The 22,812-nt window shown below is 41.3% G+C and overlaps 1 protein-coding gene across 1 annotated transcript in view; it reads right to left on the bottom strand.

Moving 5' to 3' along the window:
* Window positions 1-2,590: 2,590 nt before the first annotated feature.
* The window catches only part of LOC129828031 (glycine receptor subunit alpha-4-like), a 106,564-nt gene continuing 86,342 nt past the window's right edge, over window positions 2,591-22,812 (bottom strand). The window contains 7 exon segments of the mRNA XM_055889443.1: window positions 2,591-9,256; window positions 12,873-13,001; window positions 15,872-15,901; window positions 15,903-15,956; window positions 16,058-16,207; window positions 17,127-17,341; window positions 17,722-17,859. Of these exon segments, the coding sequence (XP_055745418.1) occupies window positions 8,969-9,256; window positions 12,873-13,001; window positions 15,872-15,901; window positions 15,903-15,956; window positions 16,058-16,207; window positions 17,127-17,341; window positions 17,722-17,859 (1,004 nt within the window). The 3' untranslated portion in view covers window positions 2,591-8,968.

Raw genomic sequence — 22,812 nt, 5'->3', positions numbered from 1 at the left:
CTTTTATCAATGTTTATTATGAGTATTTCTGCAAAATCACCAGATGTTTTGGAATCAAAACATTACTGCATGTAACGCGCCAATGTAAACTGAGATTTTTTTTATATATATATATGCACATTATCGAACAAAACATAAATGTATTGTGTAACATGATGTTATATGACTCATCTGATGAAGAATTTCAAAGGTTAGTGATTAATTCTATCTCTATTTGGGGGTTTTGTGCAAGCTACCTGTGCTGTGAAAGAAATGTCTGTGCTTTTTTGTATTTGGTGGTGAGCTAACATAAATATACGTGGTGTTTTCGCTGTAAAACATAAAAAAAATCAGACATGTTGGCTGGATTCACAAGATGTTTATCTTTCATTTGCTGTATTGGACTTGTTAATGTGTGAAAGTTAAATATTTCCCAAAAATATTTTTGAATTTTGCGCGCTGCCTTTTCAGTGGAATGTGGGGCGGGACTAGACAGGTTAATAATCGTCTGTGAGTTTTTACTCTGTTTATTTTAGAACCTAACATCCCCAAGGGAGGGAAATGGCTGAATAACGCCGCCATCAAACCAACAGCTCTGTCCTCTGTTTACCTGTGTTGTTGAATGCTCGTGGACAACCAGGAAATGAGAGAGCCTGCCACGAACGGACACACAGCCCATATTCTTTACTCAAGTGCCTCGTTGAGCCAAATCCGCTTTCATAGACTGAAGAAAAGAGACAAAAAAACACCTCGCTACAGAAGTCATCGAACAACGTGACGTCGTCAAGCGGCTTTTACAGTCAGACGAGTGAATGAATGTTTAATATTCTAATTTGAACCCATCATTCCAATGGCAGATTAGGTTATTGATTAGACTATTCGAGTGTTCGGGGATTCCACCTTTACCTGTGATGCCAATCTGGAGAACCTGGGAGGTCACCTCGCCAAGATCAATCAAGATCTCTCATAGAGAGCGGCATTTGTAAAAGTCCTTGCTCCCAGGAATTTAGTGTGTAACGAGAGTTAGTTTATGAACCCCGGCTGCTTGTCAAGTCTAACAGGGGCATCCGTGAGATTCCGTTTTATTGGAATCCCCACCCCCTCAATCTCCCTCCATTTCCCTGTGTAAAGGGACCCTGAGGAGAATTGTTCCCTTCAGGAGGTGGCGAGGGAGCGTAATGGGAGTGAGGCGCCAGAAACCACGGATCATATTTTGTGCGTGTCAGTCATGGATTGCAGATTTAGAAAAGCCTCTTAAACTGATACAAAAGCATTGTTTTTCTCCACACAATAAGACAATGCCGTCTCATGTTATACAGAGCTATAATAAATCAAATGGAGACATCATTGCTGTAAAGGTTGTTACAGTAAATTATAGTCATCTTCATTTTAGAGTTCTGATCTGGCGATTTTATTCCCAGTGATGCACAATAACCAATATTTTTGACATTTGCCTATCACCCTCAGATTTCCTTTTGAGAAACATACTTAAGCTGTCCGAGACGAATATACAGGGCTTAAACGAATGTGTCAACCCACTATATTCATTCTCATGTCCAGAAACCCTTCAACTCTTTGAGCCGATGTGCCTCTCCTTCCCCCATTTGCAATGTTTCTTTACATTCTTTACATCTAGACCAAGGGGATTTGAGCTCTTACAATGAGTAAGGACAGTGTTTTTTAATGGAGTTTTGGACAATCTTGGATTAATTCTGCAGTGGCCATGTGGAAGTGTATATGTCATTTCAGAACCATAAGCTCCATCAGAGGGGAAAATAACCCTTCAAAATCAGCTTGTATGGAGATTGTATGCAACTATCCCCCAAGTAGATTGGTTTGCGTACTGGTTTTCAAAATGTCCAGCAGTTGACAGAGTTGGTGCTAATGGGTCTGCCCACATGCATCAATTAACAAATGGGTTCATCGAGGGTCCACAGCCTCCCACTCAGAGGGTAACCTTCCATTAATATAGACATCTGAAGGCACAAATCGCAGACAGCCTTCTCCCACCAGTGGTAGCACAGCATCCAGAGGTGTTGATTAGGAATGCCTCACCTAAGACAGGACAGTAAGCTGAAGCTGCAGGTCTAAATTGATTTTCAAAAAACGGTGAAAAGTCGAGTCCTTTTCAAACTCATTAGTTGATTAAAAACATCTGATTACCTGTTTAAAAAACGAATCCATCCTCCCATGTCGGCGATGCCCAAATTCTTTTTCCATTTCTCCAAACCTCCATAGCCACAATGAATGGTAGCTTTTATATGTTTTTGTTCAAGGATTCAGTCAGTGATGTTTCTTTGAAAAAAGTTGATGTGAGCTGTTCACATAATTTGTTTAATTTGCAAGGAGGAAAAGTTGTACAATTTAACGAAATAGTGTCGTCACTTTTCTATTTTGCACTTGCTTAATGGAATTTGGCCAACCGTTGGTGTACACTAATGGAAACTAATGGAAGACTATAACAGAAGCAATTGTCTATGATGCTGTAAATCTGTTGAGGAATTTCCTGACTATGTGTTTTGAAAGTCAGACTTGAATCTTCGGTGTATTACAGGTCTTCTATCTTTTGCCCAAAAAATATTTAGTGACAGAGGAACAAAAGCAATCGCTATTTCCTGGCAGAATATCCATTTATTCAAATGTTAGACAAAAAGAAATACTGTGCTGCGCAATCGACGAACAACTCTGTTTATGTACAGTTTATACATTTGTGTGTATATATATATATATATTAGAACTTAGAAATGTCCTTGCTTTTGAAAGAAAAGCACATTTTTTGTCCATTGAAATAACATCAAATTGATTACAAATACAGTGTAGACATTGTTAATGTTGTAAATGACTATTGTAGCTGGAAACGGCAGATTTTTTTATGGAATATCTACATAGGCGTACAGAGGCCCATTATCAGTTTCAGAATAAAGGTCTTTGTTTCTGGCCATTTTGAGCATGTAAACTGAACACACAAATGCTGATGCTCCAGATACTCAGCTAGTCTAAAGAAGGCCAGTTTTATTGTTTCTTTAATCAGAAAAACAGTTTTCAGCTGTTCTAACATAATTGCAAAAGGGTTTTCTAATGATCAATTAGCCTTTTAAAATTATCAACTTGGATTAGATAACACCACGTGCAATTGGAACACAGGAGTGATGGTTGCTGATAATGGGCCTCTGTACGCCTACATAGGTATTCCACAAAAAATCAACCTTTTCCAGCTACAATATATTCCTGATCAATTTCATGTTATTTGAAGGACAAAAAATGTACTTTTTCAAAAACAAGGACATTTCTAAATGACGCCAAACTTTTGAACGGTAGAGTATATATATAGTTGAAGTCGGAAGTTTACATGCACCTTAGCCAAATACATTTAAACTCAGTTTTTCACAATTCCTGACATTTATTCCTAGTAAAAATTCCCTGCCTTAGGTCAGTTAGAATCACCACTTTATTTTAAAATGGTGAAATGTCAGAACAATATTAGAGAGAATTATTTATTTCAGCTTTTATTTCTTTCATCACATTCCCAGTGGGCCAGAAGTTTACATACACTCAATTAGTATTTGGTAGCATTGCCTTTAAATTGTTTAACTTCGGTCAAACGTTTCGGGTAGCCTTCCACAAGTTTCGCACAAAAAGTTGGGTGAATTTTGGCCCATTCTTCCTGACAGAGCTGGTGTAACTAAGTCAGATTTGTGACTATTATTATTTGACCATGCTGGTCATTTATGAACATTTGAACATCTTGGCCATGTTCTGTTACAATCTCCACAAGGCACAGCTAGAAGAGGACTGCCCACCCCTCATAGCCTGGTTCCTCTCTAGGTTTCTTCCTAGGTTTTGGCCTTTCTAGGGAGTTTTTCCTAGCCACTGTGCTTCTACACCTGCATTGCTTGCTGTTTGGGGTTTTACACTGGGTTTCTGTGAAGCACTTTGAGATATCAGCTGCTGTAAGAAGGGATATATAAATACATTTGATTTGATTTGATTTGTAGGCCTCCCTGCTCACACACACTTTTTCTGTTCTGCCCACACATTTTCTATAGGATTGAGGTCAGGGCTTTGTGATGGCCACTCCAATACCTTGACTTTGTTGTCCTTAAGCCATTAGGTCACAACTTTGGAAGTATGCTTGGGGTCATTGTCCATTTAGAAGACCCATTTGTGACCAAGCTTTAACTTCCTGACTTTTTAAAAATCTTTATTTAACGAGGCAAGTCAGTTAAGAACAAATTCTTATTTTCACATAATTTCCCCCCCTCATGATGCCATCTATTTTGTGAAGTGCACCAGTCCCTCCTGCAGCAAAGCACCCCAACAATATGATGCTGCCACCCCCATGCTTCACGGTTGGGATGGTGTTCTTCGGGCTTAAAATCCTCCCCCTTTTTCGGCCAACATAACAATAGTCATTATGGTCAAACACACTTCTGTTTTTGTTTCATCAGACCAGAGGATATTTCTCCAAAAAGTACGATCTTTGTCCCCATGTTCAGTTGCAAACCGTAGTCTTGATTTTTTTATGGTGGTTTTGGAGCACAGGCTTCTTCCTTGCTGAGCGGCCTTTCAGGTTATGTCGATATATATGCTCGTTTTACTGTGGATATAGATAATTTTCTACCTGTTTCCTCCAGCATCTTCACAAGGTCCTTTGCTGTTGTTCTGGGATTGATTTGCACTTTTCGCACCTTTTCGCAACAGAACGCGTCTCCTTCCTGAACGGTATGACGGCTGCGTGGTCCCATGGTGTTTATACTTGCGTAGTATTGTTTGTGCAGATGAACGTGGTACTTTCAGGCGTTTGGAAATTGCTCCCAAGGATGAACCAGACTTGTGGAGGTCTACAATTGTCTTGGCTGATTTATTTTGATTTTCCCATGATGTCAAGCAAAGAGGCACTGTTTGAAGGTAGGCCTTGAATTACATCCACAGGTAGACCTCCAATTGACTCAAATTATGTCAATTAGCCTATCAGAAGCTTCTAAAGCCATAACCACATTTTCTGGAATTTTCCAAGCTAAGGCACAGTCAACTTAGTGTATGTAAACTTCTGACCCACTGGAATTGTGATACAGTGAATGATAAGTGAAATAATCTGTCTGTAAACAATTGTTGGAAAAATTACTTGTGTCATGCTCAAAGTAGATGTCCTTACCAACTCACCAAAACTATAGTTTGTTCACAAGAAATTTGTGGAGTGGTTGAAAAACTTGTTTTAAGACTCCAACCTAAGTGTATGTAAACTTCCGAATTCAACTCTATATATACAGAACTTGTAAAAGTTTGGACACACCTACACATTCAAGTGTTTTTCTTTATTCTTGCAAATATCTACATTGTAGAATAATAGTTAAGACGTCAAACTATGAAATAACACATTTGGAATCATGTTGTTACCAAGAAATTGATTTTAGATTATTTAAAGTAGCCACCCTTTGCCTTGATAACAGCTTTGCACACTTTTGGTATTCTGTTAACCAGCTTTCCCTGGAATGATTTTACAACAGTCTTGAAGGTGTTACATTTACATTACATTTAAGTCATTTAGCAGACGCTCTTATCCAGAGCGACTTACAAATTGGAAAGTTCATACATATTCATCCTGGTCCCCCCGTGGGAATTGAACCCACAACCCTGGCGTTGCAAGCGCCATGCTCTACCAACTGAGCCACACGGGACCACGTTCCCACATACGCTGAGCACTTGTTAGCTGCTTTTCCTTCACTCTGCGGTCCAACTCATCCCAAATCATCTCAATTTTGTTGAGGTCGGGTGATTGTGGAGGCCAGGTCATCTGATGCAGCACTCCATCACTCTTCATCTTGGTCAAATAGCCCTTACACAGACTCGAAGTGTGTTGGGTCATTGTCCTGTTGAAAAACAAATGATAATCCCACTAAGCACAAACCAGATGTGATGGCATATCGCTGCAGAATGCTGCGTTAGTTATGCAGGTTAAGTGTGCCTTGAATTCTAAATAAATCAGACAGTGTCACCAGCAATGCACCACCACACCATCACACCTCCTTCTCATTGCTTCAGGGTGGGAACCACACATGTGGAGGTCACCCTTTCACCTATTCTGCATCTCACAAAGACACAGCGGTTTGAACCAAAAATCTCAAGTTTGGAATCATCAAACCAAATGACAGATTTCCACTGGTCTAATGTCTATTGCTCGTGTTTCTTGGCCCAAGCAAATCTCTTCTTCTTATTGTGTCCTTTAGTAGTGGTTTCTTTTCAGCCATTCAACCATGAAAGCCTGATTCACCCAGTCTCCTTTGAACAGTTGACGTTGAGATGTGTCTGTTAGTTGAACTCTGAAGCATTTATTTGGGCTTCAATGTAAGATGCAGTTAATTGCCGATTTCCGAGGTTGGTAACTCTAAAGAACTTATCCTCTGCTACAGACGTTCCTTTCCTGTGCCGGTCCTCATGAGAGCCAGTTTCATCATAGAGCTTGATGGTTTTTGCGACTGCACTTGAAGAAACTTGCAAAGTTTTTGAAATGTTCCGTAATGACTGACCTTCATGTCTTAAAGTAATGACGGATTGTCGTTTCTCTTTGCTTTGTTTTTAGTTGTTCTTGCCATAATAAGGACTTGTTCTTTTACCAAATTGGGCTATCTTCTGTAACTTTTAACAAGGCACACCTTGCATTCCATGTGACTACCTCATGAAGCTGGTTGATAAATGCCAAGAGTGTGCATAGCTGTCATCAAGGCAAAGGGTGACTACTTTGAAGAATCTCAAATATAAAATATATTTTGTTTTGTTTAACATGATTCCATATGTGTTATTTCATAGTTTTGATGTAGAAAATAGTAAAAATAAAGAAAAACCCTTTTGACTGGTACTGTATGTATATATAAACACGAATACACAGTGCTTTCGGAGAGCATTCGGACTGTTTGACTTTTTCCATATTTTGTTACCTTATAGCCTTCTAAAATTGATTTAAACAATTGTTTTTACCCATCACTCAACAAAAAATACCCCATAATGACAAAGTGAAAACTGGTTTTTAGAATTGTAAATGTATTGATAATGAAAAACAGAAATACCTTATTTACATAACTATTCAGACCCTTTGCTAAAAATTTAGCTCAGCTGCATCCTGTTTTCACCGGTGGTAAAATCAATTGATTAGACATGATTTGGAAAGGCACACACCTTTCTATATAAGGTCCATGTCAGAGCATGAACCAAGCCATGAGGTCAAAGGAATTTTCCGTAGAGCTCCGAGACAGGATTGTGTCGAGGCACAGATCTGAAGACGGGTACCAAAACATTTCTGCAGTATTAATGGTTCCCAAGAACACAGTGGCCTCCATCATTCTTAAATGGAAGAAGTTTGGAACCACCAAGACTCTTCATAGAGCTGGCCTCCCGGCGCAAACTGAGCAATGGTCACTGACAGCTCCAGAGTTCCTCTGTGGAGATGGGAGAACCTTCCAGAAGGACAACCATCGGGTAGTGGCCAGACGGAGGCCACTCCTCAGTAAACGGCACATGACAGAGGCATATAGACAGGTGTGTGCCTTTACAAATCATGTCCAATCAATTTAGTTTACCACAGGTGGACTCCAATTAAGTTGTAGAATCAGATGCAGTTGTGCTCAAGATTCTCTGGTCTGATGAAACCAAGATTGAACTCTTTGGCCTGAATGCCAAGCGTCACATCTGGAGGAAACCTGGCACCATTCCTACAGTGAAGCATAGTGGTGGCAGTATCATGCTGTGAGGATGTTTTTCAGCGACAAGGACTGGGAGACTAGTCAGGATCGAGGCAAAGATGAACTGAGCAAAGTACAGAGAGATCCTTGATGAAAACCAGAGCGCTCAGGACCTCAGACTGGGCAAAGGTTCCCACTCCAACAGGACAACAACCCTAAGCACACAGCCAAGACAATGCAGGAGTGGCTTCGGGACAAGTTTCTGAATGTCCTTGTGTGGCCCAGCCAGAGCCTGGACTTGAACTCGATCAATCATCTCTTTAGAGACCTGAAAATAGCTGTGCAGCGACACTCCCCATCCAACCTGATAGCTCTTGAGAGGATCTGCAGAGAAGAATGGGAGAAACGCCACAAAAACACGTGTGCCAAGCTTGTAGCGTCATACCAAGAAGACTCGAGGCTGTAATTGCTGCCATAGGTGCTTCAACAAAGCATTAAGTAAAGGGTCTGAATACTTATGTAAATTTATTTTTTCCATTTTTATTTTTTTATTTAAAAAATTTTTTTTTGTAAAAATCTGTTTTTGGTTTGTCATTATATGGTATTGTGTGTAGCTTGATTGGGGAAAAAACTATTTAATACATTTTAGAATAAGGCTGTAACGTAACAAAATGTGGAAAAAGTCAAGGGGTCTGAATGCTTTCCGAATGCACTGTATATAATCTATTGTCATATGTAGTTTAAACAACATATCATCATCACCTCATTTAAATCCAGAAATATCAAATACCCCAATCCCTCCCTCACACCCCATTTGTTTGGCATTGTAAAGTTGTAAAAAAGCCTTTTAATATTTTTTTTACATTCATTCAAAGATGCGTTGATTGGTAAAATTCAAGTCAGAAGTATCCATCCAGCCATGACTAATATTCCCTTGTGGTATCTGCCTTTAGCCATAGTTCATAGTTCAGGCAGAAGTTAAAAGACTAGCACTATTATGTTTCTGCTGTAATCCAGTCAAAACAAGATGACTAAAATAAAAGAATGCAATAACATACAGCACTCGAACACCAGTTTAAATTCACAGCTTCACTTTCTTTTCATACACACTTTCTCGGAAATCCTGAAGACGCACCTGAGCACAGAGTTTTTAGCATCAATGGCAACTGTTGCGAAGCATATGCCTCTGAAACACTTTTAATGTAGATCTGATAGGCAGTTTTGGTTGAAAGAAGAAGAAAAAAAAAGAAAAGTAGCATGTAACAATTAGAAGTCGTGGGGAGTAGAGCAGAAAGTCCAAAGTCTAACCAATTTTACAAATTTGCGTGGATGTCCTCGTGTCGCAGCACTTTGTAGGTAATCCAGTAGAAAATGTTGAAGAAGAGGAAGCTCAGAGGGAAGACTGCGCGGGATATCGTGTCGATGCGCTTGGCCCGGTCCACAAAGCGCTTGCGGACCGCCTCGCCATCGTACACGGTGGACACCGGCGGGGCGAAGATTGTGGCCCCTTCCACTGCCGTTCCGTCCTTGGTCTGCAGGTAGTGACCCAGTCCGTAGCCGCGGAAGTAAAACCCACGGCTGTCTCTCACCAGTTCCTCTTCCTGGGGAATGAAGCAAAAAGAAAGCACAAATTGGCTTCTCACGGTCAACTGGCATTAACTCATATTTCTTCCCAGTGGGTAATTTTCAGATGCAGGCATTTGGGGTGTAACGTAGCAAAAGGGCAACAGGGTGAGGGCATTACTTACTCAACTTAAAATGAAAAACACCAAGCATGTCTGGACTTAAAGTGCAACTGCCCCTAAAAACAACTTCTCATTTAGAAAACAGCCTATGTGGCATCAATATGAGTCATAACCATGTATTCTACTGTCAAAGTTTACTATAAAGTGTAATTTTGGTCATAAAGTCAGTCTCGTCCAAAACAGAGTTTTGCGAGAAATCACAACCTAAGTGAAGTTTTTTTTTTTTCCCAATCCTGCCAACAGCTTGGCAGCTGCATGCGACCCAATCGTAATTCCGTGGTCAATTTGCATTGACTTTGGATATCCCCGTGGGGCTTGTTAGGGACCGTTGTTAAATTACACAATGTAATTTGTAAAAAAATATATATATTTTAGCGGATGCTCTTATCCAGAGCGACTTACAGTTAGTGCATTTATCTTAAGATAGCTATGTGAGTCAACCACATATTACAGTCGTAGTAAGAACAGTTTTGACTGGGCTGAGCAGGAGCTGACCTCCCCTAGGGGTAGGATGGTCAACAGACAAGAGGTGGCAGACGCAAGCACCTGGGCAAGCATCATGGTCTTGTAGTGGATGCGAGCTTCGACTGGAAGTGAGTGGAGTGTGCGGAGGAGCGGGGTGGCATGAGAGAACTTGGGAAGGTTGAACACCAGGTTGGCTGCTGCGTTCTGGATAAATTCAAGGGTTTGATGGCACAAGCAGGGAGCCCAGCCAACAGAGAGCTGCAGTAGTCCAGAACGGGAGATGACAAGTGCCTGGATTAGGAGGTGTGCCGCTTCTTGTGTGAGGAAACGTTGTACTCCAGGGATATTGTAGATCATGAACCTGAGTTGTCCACCGTGATGGAGAGGTCTTGGAGTGGGCAGAACTTACCCGGAAGGAAGTGCAGCTTTGTCTTGTTGAGGGTTAAGCTACTTGGGACAATATGTTAAAATTGGCTCCACATTTCAATGACTTAAAAACCTCAAACCAACCATAAATAGTAGAAATTAATATACAAATATTGAAAGCGTTTAATGAGAAAACTAAAAGGTGTACAACATGAAAATATTGTCTAATTTACATTGTGTAATTTATTGACGGTTCCTAACTATCCCCGGAGATAGTCCAAAGTCCAAAGTCTAACCGATTTGCCAGCTGGCTGAAGCAAATTGGCAAAATAATTTGTCTAACTCTTCCCACCTGCGAACACACAAAAGAGACATCCGCATCAAACCACACCCTGAAACCAACACCTGTTTCAATTCAATCATGGCCACTAGTGTTTCTTAATGAACCAAATCTATAACGAAGCCAAATCCCGAAGTGCAGTCAGGCTTTAAGGGGAGAGTTATTTCCAGTATACTATGTTGTAATTTGCCTCGTGTCATGGATGATTTGTGAGAGATGGTGTTTAATCAATCCAGCGGTCTAAGTTCAAGTTTGTTCAGTCATCTGCCTTTCCGGAGTCTCTACACAGAGGGAGGGCAGCTGGAGAGGAACAGTACCATTAACGTGAGAAAAAAAATGTACCTCCATTTTGTCTTTGTAGGCTAAGGACACAGACTTTTTTAAATCTAAACTTCTGAAATAATAGACTTATCAAGGTGCCGGATTGAAAAGTCAAGGTCCCGATAAAAACTCACAATGGGCATTATCAATGATGGACGGCGGGGCACTCTTTCCATGCAGAGTGAGATGCCATATTCCCCATCTTTGTGGAGAATGTTAACGGACATGTAGCTTAATGTTGACAGTCCTCTCACACCTTTAGAGATGCACTTTGGCAGGGGAAGGTGGGATGTGGGATCTAAATTTTGTTATTTGTAGTCAGTGTTAAAGCAGTGAGTGAATTGACCCTCCCGGGTGTCTCTCTCCCTGACCCTTGGCAGGTCTTTTTGTAGTGATACAGCCTGAATTGAAAATGGATTAAATTTGGCTTTTTTTTTGTCGCTGGCCTATACACAATACCCCATAATATCAAAATGGAATGATGTTTTTCGAAATGTTTGCAAATGAATTCACAATTAAGAGCTGAAATGTCTTTAGTCATAAAGTATTCAACTGACTTGTTATGGCACGCCTACATGAGTAAACATTTGCTTAACAAGTCACATAATAAGTTGCATGGACTCACTATATGTGAAATAATAGTATTTAACAAGGTCCCTCAGGCGAGCAGTGTATTTCAAACAGAGATTCAACCACAAAGACCAGGGAGGTTTTCCAATGCATCACAAAGAAGGGCACCTATTAGTAGATGGATGAAAAAATAAAATAAACAGACATTGAATATCCCTTTTGATCATGGTGAAGTTATTAATTACACTTTTGATGGTTCAATAAACCCACTAAAATTCAGTACAACACATTACTGAATAAAACTCTCCATATGTTCAAGCACAGTGGTGGCTCTATCATTTCATGGGTATGCTTGTAATCGTTAAGGACTGGGTAGTTTTTCAGGGTAAAAAAGAAATGCAGTGGAGCGAAGCACAGGGAAAATCCTAGAGGAAAACCTGGTTCAGTCTGCTTTCCACCAGACACTGGGAGATTAATTCACCTATCAGCAGGACAAGAACACAAAACACAAGGCCAAATCTACACTGGAGTTGCTTACCAAGAAGAAAGTGAATGTTCCTGACTGTCCGAGTTACAGTTTTGACTTAAATCTACTTGGAAATCAATGGCAAGACCTGAAAATGGTTGTCTAGCAATGATCAACAACCATTTTTTCAGAGCTTGAATAATTTTGAAAAGAGTAATGGGCAAATGAAAGCTCCTAGAGACTTACCCAGAAAGACTCACAGCTGTAATCGCTGCCAAAGGTGCTTCTACAAAGTATTGACTCAGGGGTATGAATACTTATGTAAATTAGCTATTTCAGTATTTTATTTTCAAATTCAAATTTTCAATTTGCTAAAAATAGTTTTCACTATGTCATTGGGTGAGAAAACATTTTGTTTTAATCAATTTTGAATTCAGGCTGTCACACGACAATATGTGGAATATGTCAAGTGGTATGGATAATTTCTGAAGGAGGTATATTTTTAACTCAACAAAAAAGACCTCCAAGTACTAAGCGATCAGTACATGCCAACACCCTCAGAGCAGAGGATGTCCTGAAAAAGAGTCTTTGTGCTTTCTTGAGAAGACAGGGAAGGTGACCCCCCCCCCCCCCCCCCCCCCGCCCGATGAGTACACACCTGGAGCCGATGACACAGAATTACATCAGACTTTAATTTAACGTTTAAAATTAGGATGGCGTGAAGGGCAGGAGCAGACCAGGGGGGAGGAGAGTGAGAAAGGTCAAAAGGGGCTTGTTTCAGTGCAAGACTTGCACTTGGTGGGGCAAGGGCAGAACATATTCGTTTTGGGGATCAGATGTGGTGGAGGACATTCGGTTTTGGGGGTCAACAGATTCAGTTTGAGTGGACAGAGGTGATGGAACATTCACTTTGGTGTCAGAGGTGATACAGTGGGTCAGTTTACCCTGGCACAAGCCCTGCAGTGCTGATTCAGGTTTCCGTGGTAGCTGGTGCTGATAGTGTTGTTGCCAGGCAGGTCGTTCACTTTCCTCTCTGACTCTACACTCGGCGGTTGATTGGCCAAGGCCATGGCCTCCGCAGGGAAAGGAGCAATACATAGATTGGAAAAATGTCATTTGATACCATGCTATTCTCTCTCTTAATACCAATCAGAAATTAGCTGCACATTGGATTGTGTACCTTTTTTTCTCAGCGTTTGTCTATAATACAAGGGTCCTGAAAGAATGATGTGCTCAGGTGCTGCAAAACTTAATTCCTAAGAAATGCTAATCTGCTTGTTGCTGAGTGCAGGAAATGCTATCTGCTTCATTCCAAATTCAGCAAAAGTACAGGACTTTCTTTGAGCCAAAAATAGACAAAAGATGTGGACATACAGTAGAAGTCAAATGTTTGGACACACCTACTCATTCAAGGTTTTGTCTTTATTTTGACTATTTTCTACATTGCAGAATAATAGTGAAGACATCAAAACGATGAAATAACACACATGGAATCATGTAGTAACCCAAAAAGTGTTAAACAAAACAAAATATATTTTATATTCGAGATTCTTCAAAGTAGCCACCCTTTGCCTTGATGACAGCTTTGCACACTCTTGGCATTCTCTCAACCAGCCTCACAAGGAATGCTTTTCCAACAGTCTTGAAGGAGTTCCCACATATGCTGAACACTTGTTAGCTGCTTTTCCTTCACTCTGCGGTCCAACTCATCCCATGCCATCTCAATTGAATTGAGGTCGGGTGATTGTGGAGGCCAGGTCATCTGATGCAGCATTCCATAACTATCCTTGGTCAAATAGCCCTTACACAGACTGGAGGTGTGTTTTGGGTCACTGTCCTGTTGAAAATTAAATGATAGTCCCACTAAGCGCAAACCAGATGTGATGGTATATCACTGCAGAATGCTGTGGTAGGCATGCTGGTTAAGTGTGTCTTGAATTGTAAATAAATCACTGACAGTGTCACCAGCAAAGCACCCCCACACCATCACACCTCCTCCATGCTTCACGGTGGGAACCACACATGCGGAGATCATCCGTTGACCTACTCTGCGTCTCACAAAGACACAGAGGTTGGAACCAAAAATCTCAAATTTGGACTCATCAAACCAAAGGACAAATTTCACCCAGTTTAATGTCCATTGCTTGCGTTTCTTGGCCCAAGCAAGTCTCTTCTTCTTATTGATGTTCTTTAGTAGTGGTTTCTTTGCAGCAATGCAACTATGAAGGCCTGATTCACCCAGTCTCCTCTGAACAGTTGATGTTGAGATGTGTCTGTTACTTGAACTCTGAATCATTTATTTTGGCTGCACTCTGAGGTGCAGTTAAATCTAATGAACTTATCCTCTGCAGCAGACGTAACTCTGGGTCTTCCTATCCTGTGGCGGTCCTCATGAGAACCAGTTTCATCATAGCGCTTGATGGTTTTTGCGACTGCACTTGAAGAAACTTCAAACAAAGTTCTTGAAATGTTCCGCATTGACTGACCTTCTGACTTAAAGTAACGATGGACTGTGTTTCTCTTTGCTTATTTGAGCTGTTCTTGCCATAATAGGGATTTGGTCTTTTACCAAATAGAGCTATCTTCTGTATACCACCCCTACCCTGTCACAACACAATTGACTGGCTCAAACGCATTAAGACGGAAAGAAATTCCACAAATTAACTTTTAACAAGGCACAACTGTTAATGTGAAATGCATTCTAGCTGACTACCTCACGAAGCTGGTTGAGAGAATGCCAATAATGTGCAAAGCTGTCATCAAGGCAAAGGGTGTCAACTTTGAACAATCTCAAATATAAAACATACAACACTTTTTTGGATATACATGATTCCATATGTGTTATTTCATAGTTTTGATGTCTTCACTATTATTCTACAATGTAGAAAATAGCCAAAATAAAGAAAAACCCTTGAATGAGTAGGTGTGTCCAAACGTTTCACTGCTACTGTATAATATATCAAACATGGTGGTGTGGAACTAAACGTAAAACAAGCTATGCAGTTTAACCTTTAAATCAGAGAAGCACGCAAGGAAAACGTTAAAAGTACGATTCATCATCCACGGCTTTAACCAAGGGAATTACTGTAGCTCAGGAGGCTGAGGAAAATATCCTCGGGGAACTAAAGTAAGTTGGCTTTCAAACACCGCAACTCATTTTCTTACACAGTAGATATAAAGTAGTTTTATTTCCATCATGACGTAAGCTGTAGTGCATACAGTACACGTACATGGGAGTTTGGGTGTCAGGGTCTGACTGCCCTCTGTTGTTTTTCAACGCCAAGCTGAAGACCATGGAGGTACACCGGGTACTGATTAACCCTGGTCAGTCAGTGATGGTAGCAAGGTGTGCTCCATCAGCCCAAGGCCACGCTTCAATACCACCCTAGATGGATAATTCAGAAGCCAAATATCTTGACGGGAGTAATTGCCCTATTGATGTGGAGTTACTTCTTGCTCTCATGGAAAATCATTTCCACTCCTTTTATTGTATTCGAGTCCAGTAGACAGTCCACTAAATCTGTGAGATTTGTCTGCCCTTAGGCAGTGGGAGCTTTAATAGTCTAGGAAAACAGCCCACCCATTTTGGACCACCGTTTAATGCGTTTTTTCAGACTCTGTTGTCTCGGCCCTTGAGAGTCAAGTTTCTGTTTCGCTAAAGGGTCTCCCATCTGGTAATTTGTGCTCAGTAGCATTACCGCTCTCCATTCTCTACAAGTGGCTACATGGTGGATTGGTTAGTTTGGCTGGATAGTAGTACTTCAGATCAGCAATATTTTACTCCTCCTAAGCTCTTGTTCAGCCATAAAACCCCCTATTTTACTCTCCCAGAGTTCCAGTGATGCGAGGCTGGAGGACAGGTTTAGCCTGTGTTACAGACCAGGTTAATGGTGTGACGAGGGGAGCAGGGAGCACATGGACATCTGTGCAGGTCAGTCCTCACCGTGGAAATGAGCTGAGCCTGAAACGAGCTGCATCTTCCTCATGTAAAGTGACGGCCAGCTGTAGTGTGCTGCTGTTGTCAGTCTCTGAATATACAGCGGCGCACAATAACAAGGTCTGTAAGTCAGTGTGGTAGAAAGTGACAGGTGTGTTTGTCCAGTGTGTGTGTCGGGCGATTTACACTCACTATTCTTTGCCGCCGCCGCTTCTTCCTCAGCCTGATAAACTCCTTGTGTTGCCGCGAGACAAAGTTGACTGCCGCATACTCGAGCAGCGCAGCGAACACGAACAGCAGGCACACGGCCATCCAGATGTCAATGGCCTTCACGTAGGACACCTGGCGGGGAGGGGCACACAAGGTCACCGGGTCATCAATAGCGAATCAATGGGGAAATGGCATACTGACACTGCCCTAAACATGCAGACTACATTTTAGTCATTTAGCAGACGCTCTCATCCAGAGAGACTTATAATAGTGAGTGCATACATTTTTTTTAATAGTTTTTTCATACTGGTCCCCTGTGGGAATCGATCTCAAAACCCTGGCGCTGCTCTACCAACTGAGCAACACAGGACTAGTGAGACTAATGAGCCTTGTCTTCAGAATGGCCCAAAATGTAAAGTCAATAAGATGCAGGCAGATGCATCAGATTCACATAGACTCATACATCCGCCAGGGAATGTCAACTATGCTCTGTTCGTGAACACGTTAAGGTCAAAACGTGTCAAACTCAAGTTTGAAATTCCAGTTAAGTTCACTCCATAGTAATATTTTGCCAGCTACCTGTCTAGACATGGCCTAACTACTGCATCTATATTGGCTATTCCAGTCTAACAAACCTAGAGGCCTAGCACTTTTCCAGTTAAGGTACATGCACATGTGCGTCATGCCAAGCATTGCAGATGCTAGAAGTAATTGGTTATGAACTGGACCATTGCATTGCATTCCGTTGATCTGGCAGGTGACAATAACCAGGTGCCAGCCCATTAAAGTGACATCTGAAATAGCCAATCAGCATTGGGAGAGGAGTCATATGATTAAATTGAAACAATTTGAAACATTCTGATACATATCCACCAATGCTAACAGTTCCTACAAGCTTTGCGGTGACAGTCACGCTTCATGTAAATGGTGTTTCCACGCCTTGCAAAATGAGCACTGACGGCACTTACTAGACACGCTATCCATCATCCTGCTTACTTGCCTTACTTAACACTACATCCCTGGTGTTTGGTAGAGCGTTATCTGTGCTCACCTTGGGTAGAGAGGCCCGGGACCCAGAGCTCTGGGTGGTCATGGTGAGCACGGTGGTGATGCCCAGGCCCACTCTAGCCGGGGCAGCATCCATGTTGATCCAGAAGGAGACCCAGGACAGGATGACGATGAGCAGGCTGGGGATGTACATCTGGATCAGGTAGTAGCCCATCTGTCTCTCCAGGTGGAACTTCACCTCGATGCAGGTGAATTTACCTGCCGCCATAACCGATAGAATTGGCAAATACTTATGTCAGTCTTTTGGCAACTTCTGTAGAATTTACGTGTTTTTTTGTGTGTAGGTTGGAAAAGTTGCCACTGGTCCATGGAGTTCAGATCATATGTTGAGAAGGAAGTTGCTGCTACTCCATGGAGCACTTAATTTGCTTTTTTCTCATGTACATTCATCAATGATTCTGCAGCATCTAGCACTTTTAATCATTCTGCAGAAAGCACCAGCTTTCTCATCAAGTTTTGCTCTGAACTCTTTTCTTAAACATGGATTCAATCCCCAAACCCCAAAGCTCCATACTGCCATTTATGTTCCACTCAGAAAAACAATGTGCTCTCCCACTGAAGTTCCACCAAGGTCCCACCTGTGTTGTAGTGCTTGGTACAGTAGCCCAGATCCTGCTCATCTTTCAGCACGAACTGAGGGAGTGTCAGATCATCAGCCACCTGCACCGGGTTCTCTGCCAACCACTCGAAGATCAGATCATTCATGGTATACCCAACTACAGAGAGAGAAAGAGATAAGATTAGGGTGGGAGAGACACAGGAGGGAGGGTGAAAGAGAAAGAGAGCGCGGGGGAGAGAAGATGAGAAACTGAGAGAGAGGTCCAAAGGGAAAGATATGGAGAGAGGGACAGTTGAGAAAGGGAGAGACGGGGAGTGCTGGAGAGAGAAAGACAGGTGTAAAGGAAGAGAGGGTGAGAGATGGCGAGGGAGAGAGTGAGCGATGGGGAGTAAACAGGGTGACTTCCCTCAGTCCAGCTGCCATTCCCATCTCCCTCCCCGCCTGTTTGTCATGATAAAGGTCATAAGCCAAAGTGGCAGACCAGTGGCTTGAAGATCAAACATGAAGGGTGAATGTGATGTGCATGCCTCAGCAAGAGCAGGAGCTGATGGCTTAATGGATGCAGGGTTGCCCTTGCATTCACTTACACGTGTTTGCGCTACCAAAGACCCGCAAAGCCTGTCAGCTGTGTAAGGACACATACATCACAGTAGACCAAGCAGCCATACGTGACTACTGAAGACTAGACTGTAATTGCTTTGAGTACCAGTCAAAAAGTTTGAACACACCTCATTCCGTTTTTCTTGAGTTTTCTATTATCTACATAGTAGAATAATAGTGAAGACATCAAAACTATAAAACAATGCATATGGAATCATGTAGAAACCAAAAAAGTGTTAAACAAATCATAATATATTTTATTTTTGAGTGTCTTCTGGAATGGATTTCAATGAACAGGTGTGCCTTGTTAAAAGTTAATTTTAATGTGTTTGAACCAATCAGTTTTGTCGTGACAAGGTAGGGGTGGTAAACAGAACATAGCCCTATTTTGTAAAAGTCCAAGTCCATATTATGGCAAGAACAGCTCAAATAAGCAAAAAGAAACGACAGTCCATCATTACTTTAAGACATGAAGGTCAGTCAAGTTTCTTCAAGTGCAGTCGCAAAAACCATCAAACACTATGATGAAACGGAATGTCATGAGTACCGCCACAGGAAAGGTTGACCCAGATTTACCTCTGCTGCAGAGAATAAGTTCATTAGATTTACCAACCTCAGAAATTGCAGCCCACATAAATGTTTCACAGAGTTCAAGTGACTGACACATCTCAACATCAACTGTTCAGAGGAGAAAAAAAGGGGGAGAAAAAACCCCACTGCTAAATGAAACCAATAAGAACAATAGCCTTTTTAAAAATATTTTATTTTGTATTATTTTTTTCTTTTTTTAACCCTAAAGGTGACTACTTTGAAGAATCTTAAATGTAAAATATACACTTTTTTGCTTACTACATGATTCCAAATGTGTTATTTCATAGTTTTGATGTCTTCACTATTATTCTACAATGTAGAAAATAGTAAAAATAAAGAAAAACCCTTGGATGAGTAGGTGTGTCTAAACTTTTGACTGGTACTGTATGTAAGGCCTGTCATGCCAAATAGTGTCCCCCTGTGTCACGCCCTGACCATTTTATTCTCTATTTTGGTTAGGTCGGAGTGTGACTAGGGTGAGTAATCTAGGTTGTTTTATTTCTATGTTGGCCTGGTATGGTTCCCAATCAGAGGCAACTGTTTAGCGTTGTCTCTGATTGGGAATCATATTTAGGCAGCCATTTCCCCACTGGTTTTTGTGGGATCTTGTTAATGTGTTGTTGCCTGTGAGCACTCCATAGCTTAACGTATTGTTTATGTTTTTTTAAATATTTTGTTTTTGTTTTGTGCGTTTCACGTCAATAAATATGTGGAACCCATATCATGCTGCGCCTGGGTCCGAATGTTATTTTGACGATCGTGACACCCTGCCAAAAAGTGTCCCCCCCTCTGCATCACAATGGGATTCGATGAGTTCTAGCTTCTGTTGCTTGGGCTATTCCTAGAATTCGCAAAATTCTGACCGGATTAAGTAATGAACCAAAGCGTCCCTTGCTATGCTGGTTGCTTGGCTCTATTTTACCTCGTAGCGGTCACTAAGGACTAGAGGTTGACCGATTTAATCGGAATGGCCGATTAATTAGGGCCGATTTCAAGTTTTCATAACAATCGGAAATCGGTAATTTTGGATGCCGATGTGGGCGTTTCTTTTTTTACACCTTTATTTAACTAGGCAAGTCAGTTAAGAACACATTCTTATTTTCAATGACGGCCTAGGAACGGTGGGTTAACTGCCTTGTTCAGGGGCAGAACGACAGATTTTTACCTTGTCAGCTCAGGGATTCAATCTTGCAACCTTACGTTAACTAGTCCAACACTCTAACCACCTGCCACACGAGGAGCCCGCCTGTTTCGCAAATGCAGTAAGAAGCCAATGTACTTTGCTAGCTAGCATTAAACTTATCTTATAAAAATCAATCAATCATAATCACTAGTTATAACTACACATGGTTGATGATATTACTAGTTTATCTAGCGTGTCCTGCGTTGCATATAATCAATTAAGTGCGCATTCGCGAAAAAGGACTGTCGTTGATCCAACATGTACCTAACCATAAACATCAATGCCTTTCTTAAAATCAATACACAGAATTATATATTTTTAAACCTGCATATTTAGCTAAAAGAAATTCAGGTTAGCAGGCAATATTAACCAGGTCAAATTGTGTCACTTCTCTTGCGTTCATTGCACGCAGAGTCAGGGTATATGCAACAGTTTGGGCCGCCTGGCTCATTGCGAACTAATTTGCCAGAATTGTACGTAATTATGACATAACATTGAAGGTTGTGCAATGTAACAGGAATATTTAGACTGATGGATGCCACCTGTTAAATAAAACACGGAACGGTTCCGTATTTCACTGAAATAATAACTGTTTTGTTTTCGAGATGACAGTTTCCGGAATTGACCATATTAATGACCTAAGGCTCTTATTTCTGTGTGTTATTATGTTATAATTAAGTCTATAATTTGATAGAGCAGTCTGACTGAGCGATGGTGGGCACCAGCAGGCTCGTAAGCATTCATTCAAACAGCACTTTCGTGCGTTTTGCCAGCAGCTCTGCTGTTTATGAATTCAAGCCTATCAACTCCCGAGATTAGGCTTGTGTAACCGATGTGAAATGCCTAGCTAGTTAGCGGGGTGCGCACTAATAGCGTTTCAAACGTCACTCGCTCTGAGACTTGGAGTAGTTGTTCCCCTTGCTCTGCATGGGTAACGCTGCTTCGAGGGTGGCTGTTGTCGATGTGTTCCTGGTTCGAGCCCAGGTAGCGGCGACGAGAGGGATGGAAGCTATACTGTTCCACTGGCAATACTAAAGTGCCTATAACAACATCCAATAGTCAAAGGTATATGAAATTCAAATCGTATAGAGAGAACTAGTCCTATAATTCCTATAATAACTACAACCTAAAACTTCTTACCTGGGAATATTGAAGACTCATGTTAAAAGAACCACCAGCTTTCATATTTTCTCATGTTCTGAGCAAGGAACTTAAACGTTAGCTTTCTTACATGGCACATATTGCACTTTTACTTTCTTCTCCAACACTTTTATTGCATTATTTAAACCAAATTGAACATGTTTCATTATTTATTTGAGGCTAAATTGATTTTATTGATGTATTATATTAAGTTAAAATAAGTGTTCATTCAGTATTGTTGTAATTGTCATTATTACAAATAAAATAAATCGGTATCGATTAATCGGTATCGGCCTTGTTTGGTCGTCCAATAATCGGTATCGGTATCTGCGTTGAAAAATCAAAATCGGTCGACCGCTACTAAGGACGGATGACGCGGCCAGTTCTAGTTCTATTTCACCTCATAAGCGCTCGCTCAGTCCATGCAAAATTATTAACGTTACCTCAGAATTGCTCTCCAAGGACAGTGTTTTTGACGGTGACAACCTGCTGACTACCTGCTGCATTAAAGGACCGAAAAGACTGGAAAGAGGACACTCTTTCTTTACCATATATGTCTTGTATAAGAAAATATTGTTAAATAGGAAGAAATAATTTAATCTGTTTTTATATTGATTTTACATTGACATTGCTAGCAAGTTATTTACCTTTGCCTGCCTAGTCAGCTAGCTAGCCAGACAGTTTTATTTAGCTAACGTTATCTAGCTAGCTAACTGTAGTTGTAGCTTTCTGTTTGTATGTAGCTTGCACTTTAATGGCATCACTCAGAGATTTTCTTTTACCTTTCCAACCAGGAAAAGTCCTATGAATTCACCACTGATCTCAACAAGAGGCGCAACACTCGTAATGGGGGCAGAGAAATTCACAATTCAGTGTAACCGTTAAGTAGTTAATTGCTATCAGATAACTGGAAGGATTTATGTACAACCAACCATTTATAACCCTTTCCCATCTATCTAGTTGGTCATCTACATGTCGCTAATTATACATTTAGTTGTATGTCTGTCATATTGAGGTACCTAGCTATAAGTTAACCCTGGTCAATCAAATGGATAGGTGTAAGCAATTATGGTAACTCAAACTACCCTTAACTAGGTGTCTTGACTAGACAGAGAGAGACCCATACAGAGAGAGAGGAAGAGAGTGAAAGACAGAGAGAGATGGAGAGACAGAGAAACAGCAGTGCAAATTTCCTTAGACTTTAGTATTTCATCAACTTGACAATCGACTGTCCGAGCCACCCAGGAAGTATCCCATCCACCAGAGCCAGTGAGTTCGGATCAGTCTGATTCTCTGTGCTCTGAGTCGTAAGGCGACCAACTTGAGGTAGGCTATACTTTCAAAAACGGTTGAAAAGTTAATATCTCCCCTTTTGCACTGCACTGCGCTAATCCATCACATTTTCTCACTTGTGGCTTGTGTCGGACTGGAGGAACAGGGGCAGGTAAGTCCAGTCACTGGACTAGAAGACACTAGTGAGGTTCTCATCACTAGTGTCTAACAGGGGCAGGTAAGGCCAGCTGCTCTCTGTGGCCAGATGGAGGACCTTCGGGGGGGTCATTCTTCCGTCGTACTCCTGGTTAGACAATTTTAGAA

This window comes from Salvelinus fontinalis, chromosome 29, assembly GCF_029448725.1.
Source record: "Salvelinus fontinalis isolate EN_2023a chromosome 29, ASM2944872v1, whole genome shotgun sequence".
NCBI classification, from domain to species: Eukaryota; Metazoa; Chordata; class Actinopteri; order Salmoniformes; family Salmonidae; genus Salvelinus; species Salvelinus fontinalis.
This window is presented reverse-complemented; position numbering and strand designations above follow the sequence as displayed.